Source organism: Carcharhinus amblyrhynchos, chromosome 11, assembly GCF_965287045.1.
Source record: "Carcharhinus amblyrhynchos chromosome 11, sCarAmb.v2.hapA, whole genome shotgun sequence".
Taxonomy (NCBI): domain Eukaryota; kingdom Metazoa; phylum Chordata; class Chondrichthyes; order Carcharhiniformes; family Carcharhinidae; genus Carcharhinus; species Carcharhinus amblyrhynchos.
In genome coordinates this window covers 24,283,141-24,301,942 of record NC_137334.1, presented here as the reverse complement: position 1 = coordinate 24,301,942, position 18,802 = coordinate 24,283,141, and the positions used below count along the sequence as shown (strand labels likewise).

The 18,802-nt window shown below is 42.9% G+C and overlaps 1 protein-coding gene across 2 annotated transcripts in view; it reads right to left on the bottom strand.

The window, feature by feature from the left end:
- The window catches only part of vps8 (VPS8 subunit of CORVET complex), a 599,989-nt gene that overhangs the window by 106,992 nt on the left and 474,195 nt on the right, over positions 1–18,802 (bottom strand). For both annotated transcript variants that reach the window (XM_080198763.1, XM_080198764.1), the window contains exon 44: positions 3,795–3,848. In XM_080198763.1, the coding sequence (XP_080054889.1) occupies positions 3,795–3,848 (54 nt within the window). The remainder of the gene's footprint in view (positions 1–3,794; positions 3,849–18,802) is intronic.

Genomic DNA, 18,802 nt, shown 5'->3' with positions numbered 1-18,802 from the left:
TTTATCAAGGATTCGCAGTAGCTGCTCCTTGAATAAGCTCCACATTTCAGATGTTCCCAGCCCCTGCAATTTCCTACTCCACCCTATGCATCCTAAATCTCTCCCAATAGCCAATAGCCTCACAATTATCTTTCCCCCAGCTATAACTTCTGCCCTTCGGTATATGCCTATCCCTTTCCATCACTAAGGTAAACATTACCGAACTGTGGTCACTATCACCAAAGTGCTCACCTACCTCCAAGTCTAACACCTGGTCTGGTTCATTACCCAGTACCAAATCCAATGTAGCCTCACCTCTTGTTGGCTTATCTACATACTGTGTCATGAAACCTTCCTGCACACATTGGACAAAAACTGACCCCTCTAACGTGCTTGAACTATAGCTTTTCCAATCGATATTTGTAAAGTTAAAGTCCCCCATAACAACTACCTTGTTACTTTCGCACCTATCCAGGATCATCTTTGCAATCCATTCCTCTACATCTCTGGAACTTTTTGGAGGCCAATAAAAAACTCCCAACAGTGTGACCTCTCCTTTCCTGTTTCTAATCTCTGCCCATTCTACCTCAATAGACAGGTCCACATTAAACGTCCTTTCTGCCACTGTAATACTGTCCTTGACTAACAATGCCACGCCTCCCCCTCTTCTACCACCTTCTCTGCTCTGACTGAAACATCTGAACCCCGGAACCTTCAACAACCATCCCTGTCCCTGCTCGATCCACGAAGTCGCAGGCACCAATCCAGGCTGCAAGTTCGTCCACCTTATTGCGTATGCTCCTCGCATTAAAGTATACAGACTTCAAACCACCCTCCCGCCTGCCAATACACTGTAAACCTTTTCTTAACTATTTCTAATGTATTTACATATTTCCTTTGATAACTCCAGATATGGTCGCACCAATGCTCGGTTTAATTGAAGAATAACATGGAATCACAAAATCCCTACATTGCAGGAGGCGGCCCATCAAGTCTGCACTGACTCTGACAGAATATCATACTCAGGTCCACCATCCCACCCTATCCCATGGCTAATCCACCTAAACCACTCATTTTTGGACTGTGGGAGATAACTGGAGCACCCAAAGGAAACCCATGCAGACATGGGGGCAATTTGCAAACTCCACAAAAACAGTCACCCAAAGCCAGAACTGAACCCAGTCCCTGGTGCTATGAGGCAGCAGTGTTAACCATTGTAATCAATAAACAATACCATTCTATTAGAATTCCGAGTTACTTGCTGTACCTGTAAAATAGCCGTTTGTGATTCATGCACTCAGACACCCAGGTTCCTCTGCACCTCAGCACTCTGCAATCTCTTGCCATTTAGATAATAAGCTTTTTTTATTCTTCCTGCTCAAATGCCTGCAATACAACTCAATTACTAGATTTTTGCCTATTCACTTAACCTATGTCCCTTTCTAGCCTCCTTTTGTCCTCTTCACAATTTACTTTCCTACCTTTCTTTGTCATCAGTAAATTTAGCATCCTAGTCATTTATTTAATTGTAAAAGGTTGAGGCCCCAGCACTGAGCCCTGCTGTAACATAGTAAAGGTAGCAGCCAACTTATGTTTAGTAAACTCCAGTAAGCAGTAATGTGGTAGCAGCAGGAAGGATCCTCCACACCCATCCTTTTATACCTTCAACCAAAACCTAGCTTGATGATTATATTCTCTGCATGTACCATTTAGAAGGGGGGGATTAGAGAGAAAGCAACGATTGAAAATTCTGCATCTGAAAACCTACTGATATTTGTCATAGCCAGCATCACTGCTCTTCAAAAGTTGATTATCCTTCATGGAACAGAACTCTTTACGACTGTCTGACAGAATACAGAGTAAAACCAAATCAGCAAATGGAAAGATGTTGGAAACAGTGTGTCCGTGGAGAAAAGAGGCAATTATGTTTTGAGCCAGCAGTGAAGCCCTGAGCCTTCTGTTCTCTTTCACAAATGCTGCCTCATCTGTTTTCTGGTACCAACATTTTGCAGCACTCAAAACCAGCTCCGCTGGGCGGGATATGTCCCTTGCTTGCCTGACACCAGACTTCTAAAGCAACTGCCCACTTGGAGCTCGATCGCGGCAGGAGACTCCCAGGAGGGAAGCAGAAACACAGGGACAAGGACAATGTTGTCCTCAAGACATCCCTGAAAAGGTAAAAAATCCCTGCAGGCTTATGGAAGACTCTGTCTTATGACTGACCAAAATACAAAAAGTTCATTCAGGAATGCACCAGACACACCAGGCTTTGTTGGGAATGTGTAGAGGCGAAGTTGTGACGCCGGATGGAGCGGAATCACCCATTTAGCCTTCCCACACGATCAGTGGACGGATCAGCTCTCTCAAAATTCAATGAACTAGAGTGAAAGCTGTAAAGAGTTAACTTAACCATTAATAACAGTGTGCAGCATAATGACGTCTCTCAAAAACAGAGATGAATGCGACACTGCCCTGACTTTCTGTAACCTTATATATATTTATTAATGTAAATAAAAGTACTTTTAAGGAAAGAAGTTTGCCTCTAGCCAGATCTCTTACTATCCAACAACTTCCAAAACAATCCAACAAAATAGAGAAGTCATCGTCAATGCTAAGGGACTGCCTGGGAGGAAGGGTAACACCAACATTTGCTGCTATAGTTTCAATTTCCAGTTATTTTTCATGCTTCTTATTTCCAGTGAAAAGCCTTTGTTCCAAGACTGAACCCGGCTCCTGAGGAATAGTGGACTAGATCGGAATGGCCTCTACATGAGAAGATTATTCCTGGCGGAGCACCACAGGAATTGTTTCCATCAGAACAAACCTTCATGTTGATCCCAGGAACAGGCGAATTTCGACAACTGCATCTTAATGTTCTGTACCCATCAAGATAATGGCAGCAAGCACTGAAAGCCAGAGTGCCTTTGGAATCCTTCTCTAGTCTGAAGGCTTGCTGCAACTCATGGTCATAGAATCCCAAAAGTACAGAAGGAAGCCATTCAGCCCATCAAGACTGCACTGATAACAATCTCACGCAGGCCCTTTCTCTGTAACCCCAAGTATTTACTCTGCTAATCTCTCTGTTGCTAAGGGGCAATTGAGTATGGCCAATCCACCTAGCCTGCACATCTTTGGAGTGTGGGAGGAATCTGGAGGAAACCCATACAGATACGGAGAGAATGTGCAGATTGCGCACGGACAGTTATCCAAGGCTGGGATTGAATCCGTCCACTGGCGCTGTGAGGCAGCAGTGCTAACCACCGTGCCACCATCCCTTGCATTCAAATACAGAGTTAATCATTTGCTGAACCAGTCTGTTAGAGTATGTTCCAAGGGATTGAGAAATCTGTCACGTCAGTGGCTGTCCATGAACATATCCAGGTCTATTTTTCCCAGGTCTTCCTGGATTTGAAGCAATCACCAGGTCTAAATACACGAGGCCCCTTACATCATTGCGGCAGCACATAACACAGAAAAACAAATCATTTATCCGCCTTTACATGTGAAAACGGGCAGTAAGAATCACTCTCATTAAGATACAAATTGTTTTCTGCATCACTCCTTGGGACTGATTAATTTTGTAACCCAGAATGGAAACGAATGGGAAGTTGAGTCAAGTGCATCACTTCATTAATAAAAGTGACAGGAATCATATACAGGACCCAATAGGCTGAATGGCACAATCATTTCTGTGATTCTATCAATGCTCAGTAAATATCACAACGATAGCTTTATCTTTTCCCGGAGAACAGCTATTTCTTCATATAATTCATAGCACTTTCCTCTCCGAAAGGTAATCTGTTAAAATGTCTTACCTTTTTGCTGTCAGGATTTCTCTTGGTTGAGTAGTAGGCTGATGTGACTTTAATCTGGAGGAAAAGAGAGGAAATGGAATATCCAAGTTACGCTAATGTTAGATATTTTCAGAGATTTTAACATGACAACTGTGTATTTCCCAGTGTATTTACAGACCGGTCAATGCCGCTTTGAGTTTTGGGCCCTGTGCATGGATTGTTTCATGACACTAAAAGGTGTTATATAAATGCAAATTGTTGTTGTACTGAAAATGTAATTCGGGTTCAATATCAGCCTGTCCAATAGCAGCCCCCACGTTCCTTACAGTCTGGAGGACATCTCACAGATTAACATGTCTTATTTCATTGCATGGCCAAGGCATTAGAACAGCCAAACTAATTGTTCTGTGATCTGGATATGATAATAGAATCGCAAAATGTTTATAACACAGGAGGTCATTTGGCTCATTATGTCTGTGCTGCTTCTTTGCAAGACCGGTTTAGTTATTCCCACATTCCTCATAGATTTCTGACAGTGGACCCCCTCCAGTTTCGTATTTTTACTCTGAAAAGCCGAACTCACCTAAACCTTTTGATAGTTCGATTGTCTTCCCTGAAATAATCCCAATCTTGCTGCTGTTGTGAAAATCTACGCTAAACAAAAACCTGCAGCAAAATGGGTTGCAGCAGGACCAGAGATTGGAAACCTGCTGACTCGGTGATGTGCTGGACATATTGTAAAAGGCTACAAAGCAGGCAATAAATCACCATGGCAACAAGAGAAAGCCGAGGCACGTTTACATCATGTAAACCAAGAGAAAACAATTGGCACGTCAATGATGTGGGGTGTATTTGTAGGAACCCATTGTTGACAATTCACTCAGAGAAGTGGCTCCATGTTAAAAGCACTTTTAAAAACTGTCAGAATTTAAAGTTCAAAGACACAATAACAGCAAGACGGCTCCAATCCTGTCTTTCATCCCCTGGTGGCACTACCCCAGCAGGAGCATGGCTGGATTCCCACTATCTCACCAGGTATCCTCCTGCCCACTCCCCCTCTCACCAGGTATCCTCCTGCCCACCCCCTCTCTCACCAGGTATCCTCCTGAAGCTGAAAGATGCCCTCATAAGAGCAGGAAACGGTGCTCAACTCATCGATTGACAGTTCCAACGCGCCACAGTGAAAAACTGCACCGACCTCCTCAGAAGACAAATACCGGACACGGTGGACAGAGTACCCTATGTTGTCCAGTACTTCCCCGGAGCGGAGAAGCAACGACATCTCTTCCGGAGCCTTCAACATGTCATTGACGAAGACGAACATCTTGCCAAGGCCATTCCAACACCCCCATTTCTTGCCTTTAAACAACCGCACAACCTCAAACAGACCATTGTCCGCAGCAAACTACCCATCCTTCAGGAGAACAGTGACCACAGCACCACACAACCCTGCCACAGCAACGTCTGCAAGATGTGCTGGATCATCCACACGGATGCCATTATCTCACGTGAGAACACCGTCCACCAGGCACATGGTACATACTCTTGCAACTCGGCCAACGTTGTCTTCCGGAGACGCTGCAGAAAAGGATGTCCCAAGGCATGGTACATTGGTGAGACCATGCAGACGTTACGACAATGGATGAACGGACACCGCTTGACAATCACCAGGCAAGAGTGTTCTCTTCCTGTTGGGGAACACTTCAGTGGTCACAGGCATTTGGCCTCTGATCTTTGGGTACGCGGCCTTCACGACAACATTGAGTTGCTGAGCCAAGTTCTGCACACATGAGGATGGCCTCAACCAGGATCTTGGATTGGTGTCACATTATCTGTAACCCCCACGACTTACCTGGGCTTGCAAAATCTCACTAACTGTCCTGTCTGGAGACAATACACATCTCTTTAAACTGTGCTTAATGCTCTCTCCGCTCACTAATTACATTACTACATTAGTACAGGTTACTACCTGTAAAGGTAGTATTGATCACCTGTAAAGATTTGCATTCCAATCATTATTCTGTAAATTGAGTTTGTGTCTTTATATGCCCTGTTTGTGAACAAAATTCCCACTTACCTGATGAAAGAGAAGCGCTCCAAAAGCTTGTGGCGTTTGCTACCAAATAAACCTGTTGGACTTTAACCTGGTGTGTGAGATTTCTTACTGAATGTACTCCCTCTCTCACCAGCTTTCTCCTGTTTACCTGCTCTTTCACCAGGTACATTCTTGACCAATCACTATCTATACAGGATTACAGGTTGCCTGTGAAACAGATGACCTAACTACAAAATGATGTAGGAAGGCACATGACTTAGATCTAGGATCAGTTTAGAGGTGGCTGGTATTGTGTAAGGACCTCAAATGAAATCCTCTCCATACCTGTACCCTATAAATATTGTTGATAAAGATTTCCTGGTGATATACTAAAGACTACAAGGACTAACTCACGGTGTCCAAGCTGCATGCTTTGTGACAAGAGGCTACGTCAAGTCTGAGGGAGAAAGATTAAATCCCAAAAGTTATTTTGAGAATTCAGGGGGGCTTGTTGTATTATTGGTAAGGCAATTTTAATCAATGTCTTAACCCTAGGTGTTATTTAATTTCTAATGGAAGTTTTCTAGTATGTTTAAAAGAAATTAATGTTTTCTTTATAAAGCCATGACTTTGGTGGGGGGAAGCCTGTCAAGTTAAAACGAAGGTGAAATCATGCAGAGATAAGGAAGTTAATTTCCCAGATGAATGTGTCAAATCATATCAAACTTCTTTATTCTGTCCACCCTGCTTCTTCTCCCTTGTTCCGAGAGATGCCTCTTACATCAGCACAATGAGGCCACGTACAAGCTGTAAAGCTGCCTTATTTTAGAACAATAAATGAAAGAAGAACAATCACCTCATTCCAACAGAGTTTGACTTCCTTTCCCAGAGAGTGGTGAGTATGTGTGAGATATTATAATAGGTAGGCATTGAGGCCAGCAGGACAGATGTATTGAAGGGAAGTTGGATAAGTGTCTGAGGGAGAAAGGAGCAGAATGATTACTATTAGGGGCAGCTGAAGTAGGCAGGAAAGTGGTTCTATCTTTCACTCTCTCGACCAACTACAGATCTGCACCCCTCTCACTTAGGCACAGATTCAAGAACAGCTTTTGCCTGCTGTCATCAGACTTTTGAATGGTCGTACCTATTAAACTGATCTTTCTCTTCACCCTACCTCTAACTGCAACAGTATATTTTGCACCCTATCCTTATCCCATTTCCCTACATACTCTACTAACAGTATGCTTTGTCTGTATAGCACGCAAGAAACAATACTTTATCACTGTACCATCATACATGTGACAGTAAATCAAATCACATCAAATCATTTACTTTATGTCAGGGACTATACCCTGGAGTCCCTGACATTCTGGCTTTCACCCAAATCTCCTCTCCTCTCCCCCCCCATCAGAATCGGTACTGCTTTGGTTGGGAGGCCTGTCTGCACTATTAAAATTAGGCCAGATGGGCAAAGTTGGCCTGGACTTGCTTCCTCTTCAGACTGGCCTTTTTCTCTTGCTCAGAGTTAAAACTGAGCCCATGCTGGGCTATGGATCAGTAGGAACGGCTGGTCCTTTCATCATTTTAAAGGCAAAATGATTCTAATGAGCGAGCCTGCACAGTGAGTGTCGGCAAACTCATTCAGCCATAGGAATTCTCACTGACATATTTGACCCTATCCTTACCCAATCTAAGCTGTGCGTATTTCCAGTAAAAGTGAAAATAAATGATCATGACTTGATTTCTCCTGCCTGGGAACACAATTCGCTGTCACATCCCCTCACCATTTCATCAACTGAGATTACATAACTTTATAGAATAAAGACTAAAAGTGGGCCTTCAGTAAGGATAGGCCTCCTCCATGATGTGTCCTCAGCCCCTTACTATACTCCTTATACACCCATAGGTTGGATCTCAAACAATTATGTGACGGAGTACAGGAAAGAGATAGAATTGGGGCAGCGACAATAATCTCTCTCTCAATGTCAGTAAAATGACAGACATAGTCATCGACTTCAGGAAGCATATCGGAGAATATGCGCCTGTCTACATCAATGGTGATGAAATGGAAATGGTTGAAAGCTTCGCATTCCTATGTGTCCAGACTACCAACAACCTGTCCTGGTCTCTCCACACCAATGTTATAGTTAAGAAAGCCCATTAGTGCCTTTACTTCCTTAGGAGGCTAAGGAAATTTTCATGTCCGTTATGACTCTCACCAACGGTTATAGATGCACCATAGAAAGCATCCTTTCTTCATAATTTCATCAATTCATAAATCCATAAGATATAGGAGCCATTTGGCCCATCGAGTCTGCTCCGCCATTCTATCACAGCTGATATGCTCCTCATGCCCATTTTCCTGCCCTCTCCCCATAACCCTTCAACCCATTACCAATTAAAAACCTGTCTAACTTCTTCTTAAATTTACTCATTGTCCCAGCATCCACCGCAATTTGGGGTAGCAAGTTCCACAGATTCACAATCCTTTGGGAGAAGTAGTTTTTTGTCAACTCTGTTTTAAATTTATCCCCTTATTCTAAGACCTCTCATCATAGAATGCCCCACAAGAGGAAGCATCTGTTCCATGTCTACTTTATCCAAAACTTTTACTATCTTGTATACCTCAATTTGATCTTCCCTCATTCTTCTAAATTCCAGAGAGTATGGGCCTAAACCGTTCAATCTCTCTTCATACAACAAGCCCCTCATCACTGGAATCAAATCTAGTGAATCTCCTCTGAACTTCCGCCAATGCCACTACATCTTTCCTGAAATAAGGAGACCAAAACTGTGCACAATACTCCAGGTGTGGTGTCACCAATGCCTTGTATAGTTGCAACAATACTTCCTTACCTTTATATTCTATCCCTTTAGCTATAAATGCCAACATTCCAATTACTTCCTTTATTATCAGCTGTATCTGCATGCTAGTATTTTGTGACTCATCAACAAGGACACCCAAATCCCTCTGCACCGGAGTACCATTTAGATAATAAATTGCCTTCCCATTTTTCTGACCACAATGCACGACCTCACACATATCCACGTTAAACTCCATCTGCCACATTTTGGCCATTCTCCTAATCTATCTATATCCATTTGTAAGGTTCTTATTTCCTCATTGCATCTTACTGTCCCACCTATTCTTGTGTTATCCACAAATTTAGCTATAGAACCTTCTATCCCTGTATCCAAGTCGTTAATACGGATTGCAAATAACTGGGGCCCAAGGACTGAACCCTGTGGCACCCCATTTTCTGGATATATTACTGCATGGTATGGCTTCTGCTCTGGCCAAGACCACAAGAAACGACAAAGGGTTGTGAACGAAGCCCAGTCCTTCGAAGCCTCCCATCCATTGACTCTGTCTACACTTCCCGCACACTTGGAAAAGCAGCCAGCAGAATCAAGGACCCCACACACCACAGACATTCTCTCTTCCACCTTCTTCCATTGCGAAAAAGATACCAAAGTCTGAGGTCACATGTCAACCAACTCAAGAACAGCTTCTTTTAAGCTGATTTTTCTCTACACTCTAGCTATGACTGTAATGCTACATTCTGCACCCTCTTCTTTCTTTCTCTATGACAGGTATGTTTTGGCTGTATAGCGTGCAAGAAACAATACTTTCCACTGTTTGTTAATACATGTGAGAATAATGAATCAAATCCTTACCATACACCAACTGGGGCACTAATTCACTGAGCCACTTAGAAAGTTTATAACTTAATTTATATTTTATTGAAGCTGACTGCTGCTGATATCACGAGAAAAGGGTAAGACTAATTGATTAACACAAGGAAGTCTTGCTATCATCAGTAAGTCTAGTCATTAACTTAAAATGCCTCACTGATCTCCAGCTTTGTGTTCATTAATCTTTCTAAAGATCAGTAACTTCCCACAGCCAATTATTTGATAAAAATACACAGAACAATCAATCTACATTAAAAATATCGACAATCTAAAGGAGTGTTTTGTTTGTAACAGAGGCACCAGTATCTGATTGTTGGAATAACAGTGCACAAGGATGTTTTTGTTGACTTAAGAACACATCATTCCAGTCTGGAAAGACTAAGTGGCATGTGAGAGACAGCTGATGTTCCAGCCATTGTGCTTCAAAACTTTCTAACGATCATTACTGTGACACCATTTTTTAAAAACAGGATTGTTTGAGAAAGTTGGAGGTGGAGAGAGGGGGCTGGGAATCAGAGTGAATGGGCCTTGGTATCCTTGTCATGTTTTCCCCGATTTCAATAGAACAGGGAATGAGATGGGTGCTTAACTCTGTTGGTTTCATTTTCAGTCTGGAGGTGCAAGTTACATCCAACTCTGTTAAGTCTGTTCCTAAATTCCCTGAAGGAATCAAGTTATCTATTTCGGAAATCACCTTGAGTTAGTCTCAGAGATAGCCGTCGTATTTGTACATGAACTGAAGAGGTCCAGACAACATTTGATTTATTCAGTGCACACATTGAAATGTTCTAGAGTTATAGAGGTTTACTGCTGGAAACAGGCCCTTTGGCCCACATGTCCATGCCACCCTTTTCTTTACCATTAAGCTAGTCCCAATTGCCAGTGTTTGGTCCACATCCCTCTATACTGAAATACCCATGTAACTATCTAAACGCTTTTTAAAAAACAAAATTATACCCGCCTCTACTACTACCTCTTACATAGAAACATAGAAAAACTACAGCACAATACTGGCCCTTCGGCCCACAAAATTGCGCTGAACCTGTCCCTACCTTAGAGATTACTAGGCTTACCTATAACCCTCTATCTTACTAAGTTCCATATACTTTTCTAAAAGTCTCTTAAAAGACCCTATTGAATCTGTCTCCACCATTGTTGCCAGCAGCCCATTCCACACACCCACCACTCTCTGAGTGAAAAGCTTACCCCTGACATCTCCTCTGTACCTACTCCCCAGCACCTTAACCCTGTGTCCTCTTGTGGCAACCATTTCAGCCCTGGGAAAAAGCCTCTGACTATCCACTCAATCAATGCCTCCCAACATCTTATACACCTCTTATCAGGTCACCCCTCATCCTTCATCTCTCCAAGGAGAAAAGGCCGAGCTCCCTCAATCTATTCTCATAAGGCATGCTTCCCAATCCAGGCAACATCCTTGTAAATCTCCTCTGCACCCTTTCTATGGGTTCCACATCCTTCCTGTAATGAGGCGGCTAGAACTGAGCACAGTACTCCAAGTGAGGTCTGACCAGGGTCCTATAGAGCTGCCACATTATCTCTCGACTCGATTGATGAAGGCCAGTACACCATACACCTTCTTAACCGCAGCATCAACCTGCACAGCTGCTTTGAACGTCCTATGAACTCGGACCCCAAGATCCTTCTGATCTTCCACATTGCTAAGAGTCCTACCATTAGTATTATATTCTGCCATCCTATTTGACCTGCCGAAATGAACCACTTCACACTTATGTGGGTTGAACTCCATCTGCCACTTCTCCACCCAGTCTTGCATCCTATTAATGTTTTGCTGCAACTTCTGACATCCCTCCACACCATCCACAACACCTCCAACCTTTGTGTCATCAGCAAACTTACCGACCCATCCCTCCACTTTCTCATCCAGGTCATTTATAAAAATCACAAAGAGTAAGGATCCAGAACAGATCCCTGGGGCACTCCACTGGTGACTGACCTCCATGCAGAATATGACTCATCTATAACCACGCTTTGCCTCTGTGGGCAAGCCAGTTCTGGATCCGCAAAGCAATGTCCCCTTGGATCCCATGCCCCCTCACTTTCTCAATAAGCCTTGCATGGGGCACCTTATCAATGCCTTATTGAAGTCCATATAAACTACATCTACTGCTCTTCCCTCATCAATGTGTTTAGTCACATCTTCAAAAAATTCAATCAGGCTCGTAAGGCATGATCTGCCTTTGACAAAGTCATGCTGACTATTCTTAATCATATTATACCTCTCCAAATGTTCATAAATCCTGCCTGTCAGGATCTTTTCCATCAACTTACCGACCACTGAGGTTAGACTCACTGTTCTATAATTTACAGGGCTATCCCTACTCCCTTTCTTGAATAAAGGAACAATATCTGCATTTCTCCACTCCTCCGGAACCTCTCCCACCTCCATTGCTGATGCAAAGTTCATTGCCAGAGGCTCAGCAATCTCCTCCCTCGCCTCCCACAGTAGCCTGGGGTACATCCCATCCAGTCCAGGCGACTGATCTAACTTGATGCTTTTCAAAAGCTTCAACACATCCTTTCTTAATATCTACATGCTCAAGCTTTTCAGTCAGCTGTAAGTCTGCACTACAACCACCATAGTGAATACTGAAGTAAAGTATTCATCAAGTACCTCTCCTATTTCTTCCGATTCCATACAAACTTTCCCATCGTCACACTTGATAGGTCCTAGTCTTTCACGTCTTACCTTCTTGCTCTTCACATACTTGTAGAATGCCTTGGGGTTTCTCTTAATCCTGCTTGCCAAGGCCTACTCATGACCACTTCTGGCTCTTCTAATTTACTTCTTAAGATCCTTCCTATTAGCCACATACTCTTCTAGATCTCTAACATTACCTAGCTCTCTGGACCTTTTGTAAGCTTTTTCTTCTTGTCTAGGTTTATTACGGACTTTGTACACCGCGGTTTCTGTAACCTACCATAACTTCCCTGTCTCATTGGATTGTTGTACCTTGTTTCAGATACTCAATACCCTGCGTGTGAAAAAAATTGCCCTTCTGGACTCTTTTGTATCTCTCCCCTCTCACCTATGTCCTCTAGTTTTAGACTGTGCAGCCTTTGGGAAAAGATACTGACTATCTAGCTGATCTGCACCCCTCATTATTTTATAGACCTCTATAAGATCATCTCTAAGCCTCCTACGCTCCAGAGAAAAAAGTCCCAGTGTATCCAGCCTCTATTTATAACTCAAACCATCAAATCCTGGTAACATCCTAGTAAATCTTTTCTGCACTCTTTCTAGTTTAATAATATATTTTCCTATATTTTAATAGGATGACCAGGGTGTTCTGTCCTCCAGTTCTACAGTTTGTCAGATTAAAAGTGATATCATCCAGCAAAACATGCAACAAACAGTGCCGAAGTAGTAAAATACAATCTTTGGTGATGAATGGGTTATAGATTCCACATCAATAAGATGTGAAACAAAGCCAGATCAAACTGTCACAACGATGAGCAAGTGCATTACATGTCCTGTTAGAGAATTGGACCTACACAACTTCGGAAGGGGGCTTCTGAGGGAGGCACCATGATCTAACACTTCTTGCTTGAGAAAATAACCTTTAGGATTTATTTATGTGCCAATAGTAAGCCCCTTGGTAGTGAAATACAATAGGATCTACTTTCACCATTGGTTTTCCATCAATCTTATTATATCCTATACATTAAGATCCACAAACGTGAAATGCTATGAATGCTGGGAATCAGAAACAAAAACAGAAAATGCTGGAAATGCCCAGGAGACAAAAACAGAGTGACTATTTCAGACTGTGATCTGGAGTCATATAGCTGAATCACTGGCTGCATTATCTACAGGACTGCACACCCGGAGCAGGAGGGAGGAGATTAGGGATAGGAAACTTGGAAATAGAGAATTCTGAAATGTGACAGGATTAACATTTCCAGGGCCAGAATTTTCTGCTGTCTTACTGGTGGGTTTTTAGGCAACAGGGGTGGTGTGTGTTGTGTGAAATTAAAATGATTCTGCCTATCCCAGACACAGAGCAATTTTACGCAGGGGCAGACAAAGCCTCGAATGGGAAGCCAACTTTTACCTCATTTGAAGCCCTTAGAGCAGCCAATTATTAGCAGAAGGGCTGCTTTCTGCTGAACTCAATGCTTTTGCTCTTGTGAAGATTAAACATCCATGAAGGAAGCCCAAAGAAGAAGTGTTATATCATGGTGCCTTGCTCAGAAGCCCCCTTCTGAAGTTGTGTCGGCCTACCACGCCCTCTCCCCTGCAAAACGCAGACTGCCCTCTCTTGTGCACACTATCTACCCCCCAAGCTCTCTCTGCTCTCCCCATCTTGGGAACTTTATTCTTTCCTGGGCCTCCTGAGTCCAGACTTTGGCTCAGATGTCCTCCTGTGCTTCCAGCCATGTCAACTGCAATGTTGTTGCTGCAGGGACTGGATAACTGTCACCAATCAGATTGGCTTCCAGGATTGAAGGGAGGACTTTTTCCCCAGTCAGTGGTAGATGTCCCATCTGCAACCATTTAAACTGGAGCATGAAATGGCTGTGGGGCTCTTGGAGTCTGCGGGGATGTGTTCCACGCCCATTCTTCAGGAATGAGGCTCTACCATGTAAACGCTTCAAGCCCAGGTTTTTGGCTCAGTAAATATTCTGAGTTTCATGTGGGGCATGTTAGGAGAGGCAGGTGGTTGTGAGGTAGGCTTCCTTCTCCAGGCCCATAAGCTTTGCTATAAAGGGATTTAACTAATGGATCCAGCTTTGGTACCTCCTTTTACCCCTGGGTTTTCTGATACTCTGTGGGGATTGCTGAAGGATCTTTACTTTGCATTTAATATCTGTGATCCTCGAACCAGCAATGAAATTACATAATGATAGAGTGCAGAAGGATGTCATTTGGCCCATAATGCCCGTACTGACTCTCTGGTAGAGCTTTTCAATGAATCCCACTCTCCTGTTCATTCCTCATAGCCCTGTGGGAACTCAAACTGAAATAACATACTCAATACTGTTGCATGATCAAGTACTGACAATTGTTTAGAGGTCTGGGTACAATGCTACCTGTTACCTGAAGTAGCTGCATCTGCTAAAGTCTGCAGGGTGGTCCCTGATTGAGACAGTAATGCAAGGTCAGAAAACATTTACATTTTCACACAAATTAAGCTGGCATTTCAGAACATGAGTAAGACTTTCGGTGCAATAAGCATGCTTCTTTCAGTTAAGACACTGCCCACATACCAACTTAACCTGCAAAATTACAAGGACACTTGCTCCAAAACATTTCAGCAAATCTTGCATCTTTTTCATCATGTGTTAAATGAACATGCCGATTTTTGAATTCTGATGAGCTGCAGGATTTATGCAACTGAGAACACTTTGATATATGTCATGCATTCTAATTCAATAATTCTCTTTATTTAATGTGCCACTCAAAAACAGACTGGGGATCTGTTTCAATTTCACACGTGACCTTCCCCTTGGTGAAAGCAGGTGTGTTTTGGCTTTGGTTTATGGATTATTAATCTTCAGTGGTTTTGTTGTGAACCTCAAACTGCTTGCTGTTGGGAGGCCTTTGGGATTGTTTAGAGCTATCAAACTAGGAGGGGCCAGGTAAATTTAGAACCATAGAACAGAATCATAGAATCTCTACAGTGCAGAAGTAGGCCATTCGGCCCATCGAGCCTGCACTGACTCTCCGACACAGAGTACCACCCAGGCCCCATCTCTGTATTTACCCTAACCTACACGTTGAAGGACACTAAGGAGGCAATTTAGCACGGCCAATCCACATAACTCGATATCTCTGGAGTGTGGGAGGAAACCGGAGCACCCGGAGGAAACCCGCGCAGACACAGGAGAACATGCTGGCTCCACACAGACAGTGGCTCAAGCTGGCAATTGAACCCAGGTCCCTGGGGCTGTGAGGCAGCAGTGCTAATCACTGTGCCACCATGCCACCCTAATTTAGCTCAGTGACTTTGAGTTCAGGGGTGCATGTCATTATTATACTTGAATATGTAATGAGATGGTGGATAAGGAGTTTTACTGTGTATCCAACCAGTCCTCAATACTGGTGGGGAGCATCAGAAGTCACAATTCTTCTATTTCATAATTTCCTTAAAATAACTCAAGAAACTGTGATTGCTGGAAACCCAAAATAAGAAAAGGAAAATGCTGGAAATCCACAGTAGGTCTGGCAGCGTCTGAGAATGAGAGTTAACATTTGGGCCCCGTACCTAAGAAAGGATGTGTTGGCCTTGGAAAGGGTCCAGAGGAGGTTCACAAGAATGATTCCTGGAATGAAGAGCTTGTCGTATGAGGAATGGTTGAGGACCCCGTGTCTGTACTCGTTGGGACTTAAGACGAATGAGGGGGGACCTTATTGAAACTTAAAGGATACCGCGAGGCCGGAAAGAGTGGACAAGAAGAGGATGTTTCCACCAGTAGGAAAAACTAGATTCAGAGGGTACAACCTCAGACTAAAGGTATGATCCTTTAAAACAGAGATGAGGAGGAAGTCCTTCAGCCAGAGTGCTGAATCTGTGAAACTCTTTGCCACAGAAGGCTGTGGAGGTCAGGTCATTGAGAGTCAGACACAGATAGATAGGTTCTTGATTAATAAAGGGTCGGGGTTATGGGGAAAAGGCAGGAGAATAGGGATGAGAAAAATATCAGCCAATACTGAATGGCAGAGCAGACTCAATGGGCCAAACGGCCTAATTCTGCTCCTATGTCTCATGGTTGATGCCCAGGCCAGTTCTTACCTGAAATATTTACTTCGTTCCTTGTTCCACAGATGCTGTTTGACTTGCTGAATATTTCCAGCACATTTTTTTTCCATATTTCCCTCCCTTTAGTGAACCCAGGATAGTAAGACAAGGAAAACAACGTGAGGAACAGAATGTGTCGCCACAAGCTCAGATAAGGAAAAGTAACAGCATCACCATTTTACACTGATAAATCTGCTTTCAGCTGACAGGAAGATATAAGGTACTGTTTAATTCATTGTAACTCAATTCCAGCCTGAAGGGGCTAAATAAGATAGATTGGTCATAGCTTCATGCTTGTCTTTATTAAATAAGCAATAAAATGCATTCCTATTTGATGGGTGCTTTTAATCCTTGACCTTTGAATGTAATGAAATAGTATTGGCAAGCCGCTGTCATGTCAACCTAGAGATAAAACATCTTTGCCAGGAAATAATTATGCTCGAGTTGGCTTCTTCTCATGATGCATGTAGGCACCCTGGGACACAGAGGCAAGATATCAGACCTGGAGGATCACATTAAGATGAGATTTCAGGTTAGATTCAGCCCCTAGTGAGAAAAGCTGCTAGAATAGGGAAGCAATCAAACTCTCACTCAGTACAGATAAACATACTCAACGTGTGAGAATGATGGAACACAAATGCAGGGTCCATCATTCCTTGGCATCGGTATTCCAACTCATTGCATAAGTCACAGCAGGGAGATTTCAAAGGAGGAAGAAAACAGAAATGAAAATGTGGGCATGTGAAAGTAAAGCTTCTTTCATTGATCATAGATGCAAATACAATCAAATGATGCCAAAAAGCAATCATTTTTTGTTTCTTGCAATTACACTTTTAAAGCCTTGGCTCACTTTGTTGGAATATATACAAGGTGATTTTTAATCTGTCCTTCCTCCTCATGCAACCAATATTCAATTCTTCAAACAATAAATCATTATTCTGGCAAATCACAGAATCACACCATGCGAAGAGGCCCTTCGGCCCATCAAGTCTGCATGACACGTGAGAAACACCTGACCTCCCACCTAATCCTATTTACCAACATTTGGCCCAAAGCCCTGAATGTTATAGTGTGCTAAGTACTCATCCAGGTACTTTTTAAAAGGATGTGAGGCATCCCGCCTCTACCACCCTCCCAGGCAGTGTATTCCAGATGGTCACCATCCTCTGGGTAAAAATATTTTTTCTCAAATCCCTCAAACTTCCTTGCCCCTCACCTTGAACCTATGTCTCCTCATGACTGGCCTTTCAACTAAGGAGGCTAACAGTTGTCCCTTATCCACTCTGTCCATGCGTCTCATCACTGTCAAACTTCTGAGTTGCATACGCTGTACATTATTGTTGTAAGTCTGGTCACCGCTGATATTAAACTGATCGGCCTGTAATTGCTGCGCTTACCCATACAACCCTTTTTGAATATTTGCAACTCTCCAGTCCTCTGGCATCTCCCTGAATCTAGAGAAGACTGGAAGATTAAGCAACCCTGCAATTTCCATTCTCAGTTCTTTCGAAATCCTTGGATGCATTTTATCTAGTCCCGATGCTTTATCAATTTCAGTACTGACAGTCTATTCAACACTCTCTCCTTATCAATTTAATCCACTCAAGAGACAGAATCTCTTCTTTCTTCATGGCACGGGTATCACATTAGAGAAGCAAAGAGGGATTATGAAGCAAAGCGGAGCCTGTATGCTCTCCCTGTGTCTGTGTGGGTTTCCTCTGGGTGCTCTGCTTTCCTCCTATAGTTCGAAAGATGTGCAGGTTAGATGCATTGGCCATGCTAAATTCTCCCTCAGTGCATCCGAACAGGTGCTGGACTGTAGTGACAAGGGAATTTTCACAGTAACTTCACTGCAGTGTTAATGTAAGCCAACTTGTGACACTAATAAGTAAACTTAAAAATATTTCCTACATCTCAACTATGGGCAAACTTCAAAACAGCTTAACTGATGATAAGGTGATGAGGTCACAAAATAAACCAGACATCTTTTCTCTATTTCAGGTAGAAATCTGACTAAAATAAAACAGTCTGGAGTGTCATTGATGTAAGTGCAACAGTGCAACTCTGTAATTAATTCTGCACCTATTTGGCATTCTAGAAGTTGTTGCTGATTTAAAAATACATTCCAAGAATCTGGCCGATCTGCACCATAAGACAGGACGATCAATCAAATAATATGTCCTTGTGCATTTTTCTGTCCTTCAGACTTATACATCATCTGCATTTCAAATCTATTTTTTTGTCTCACTTCAGCACGTGGCAGGAAGATTATTGAAAGGGTCAGTGACAAATTCCAAGGGTCATCGAACAGGAGAACAAAGCTGTCTTCAGAGCTTCCAAAGGCTTTTCAAACTCTTCAGTATTCCGGCAGTTTTTACAACTTGAAACATAGAAGATAGGAAGAGGAGGAGGCCATTTGGCCCTTCAAGCCTGCTCTGCCATTCATCAGGATCATGGCTGATCGTCCAACTCAATAGCCTAATCCTGCTTTCTCCCCATAACCTTTGATCCCATTC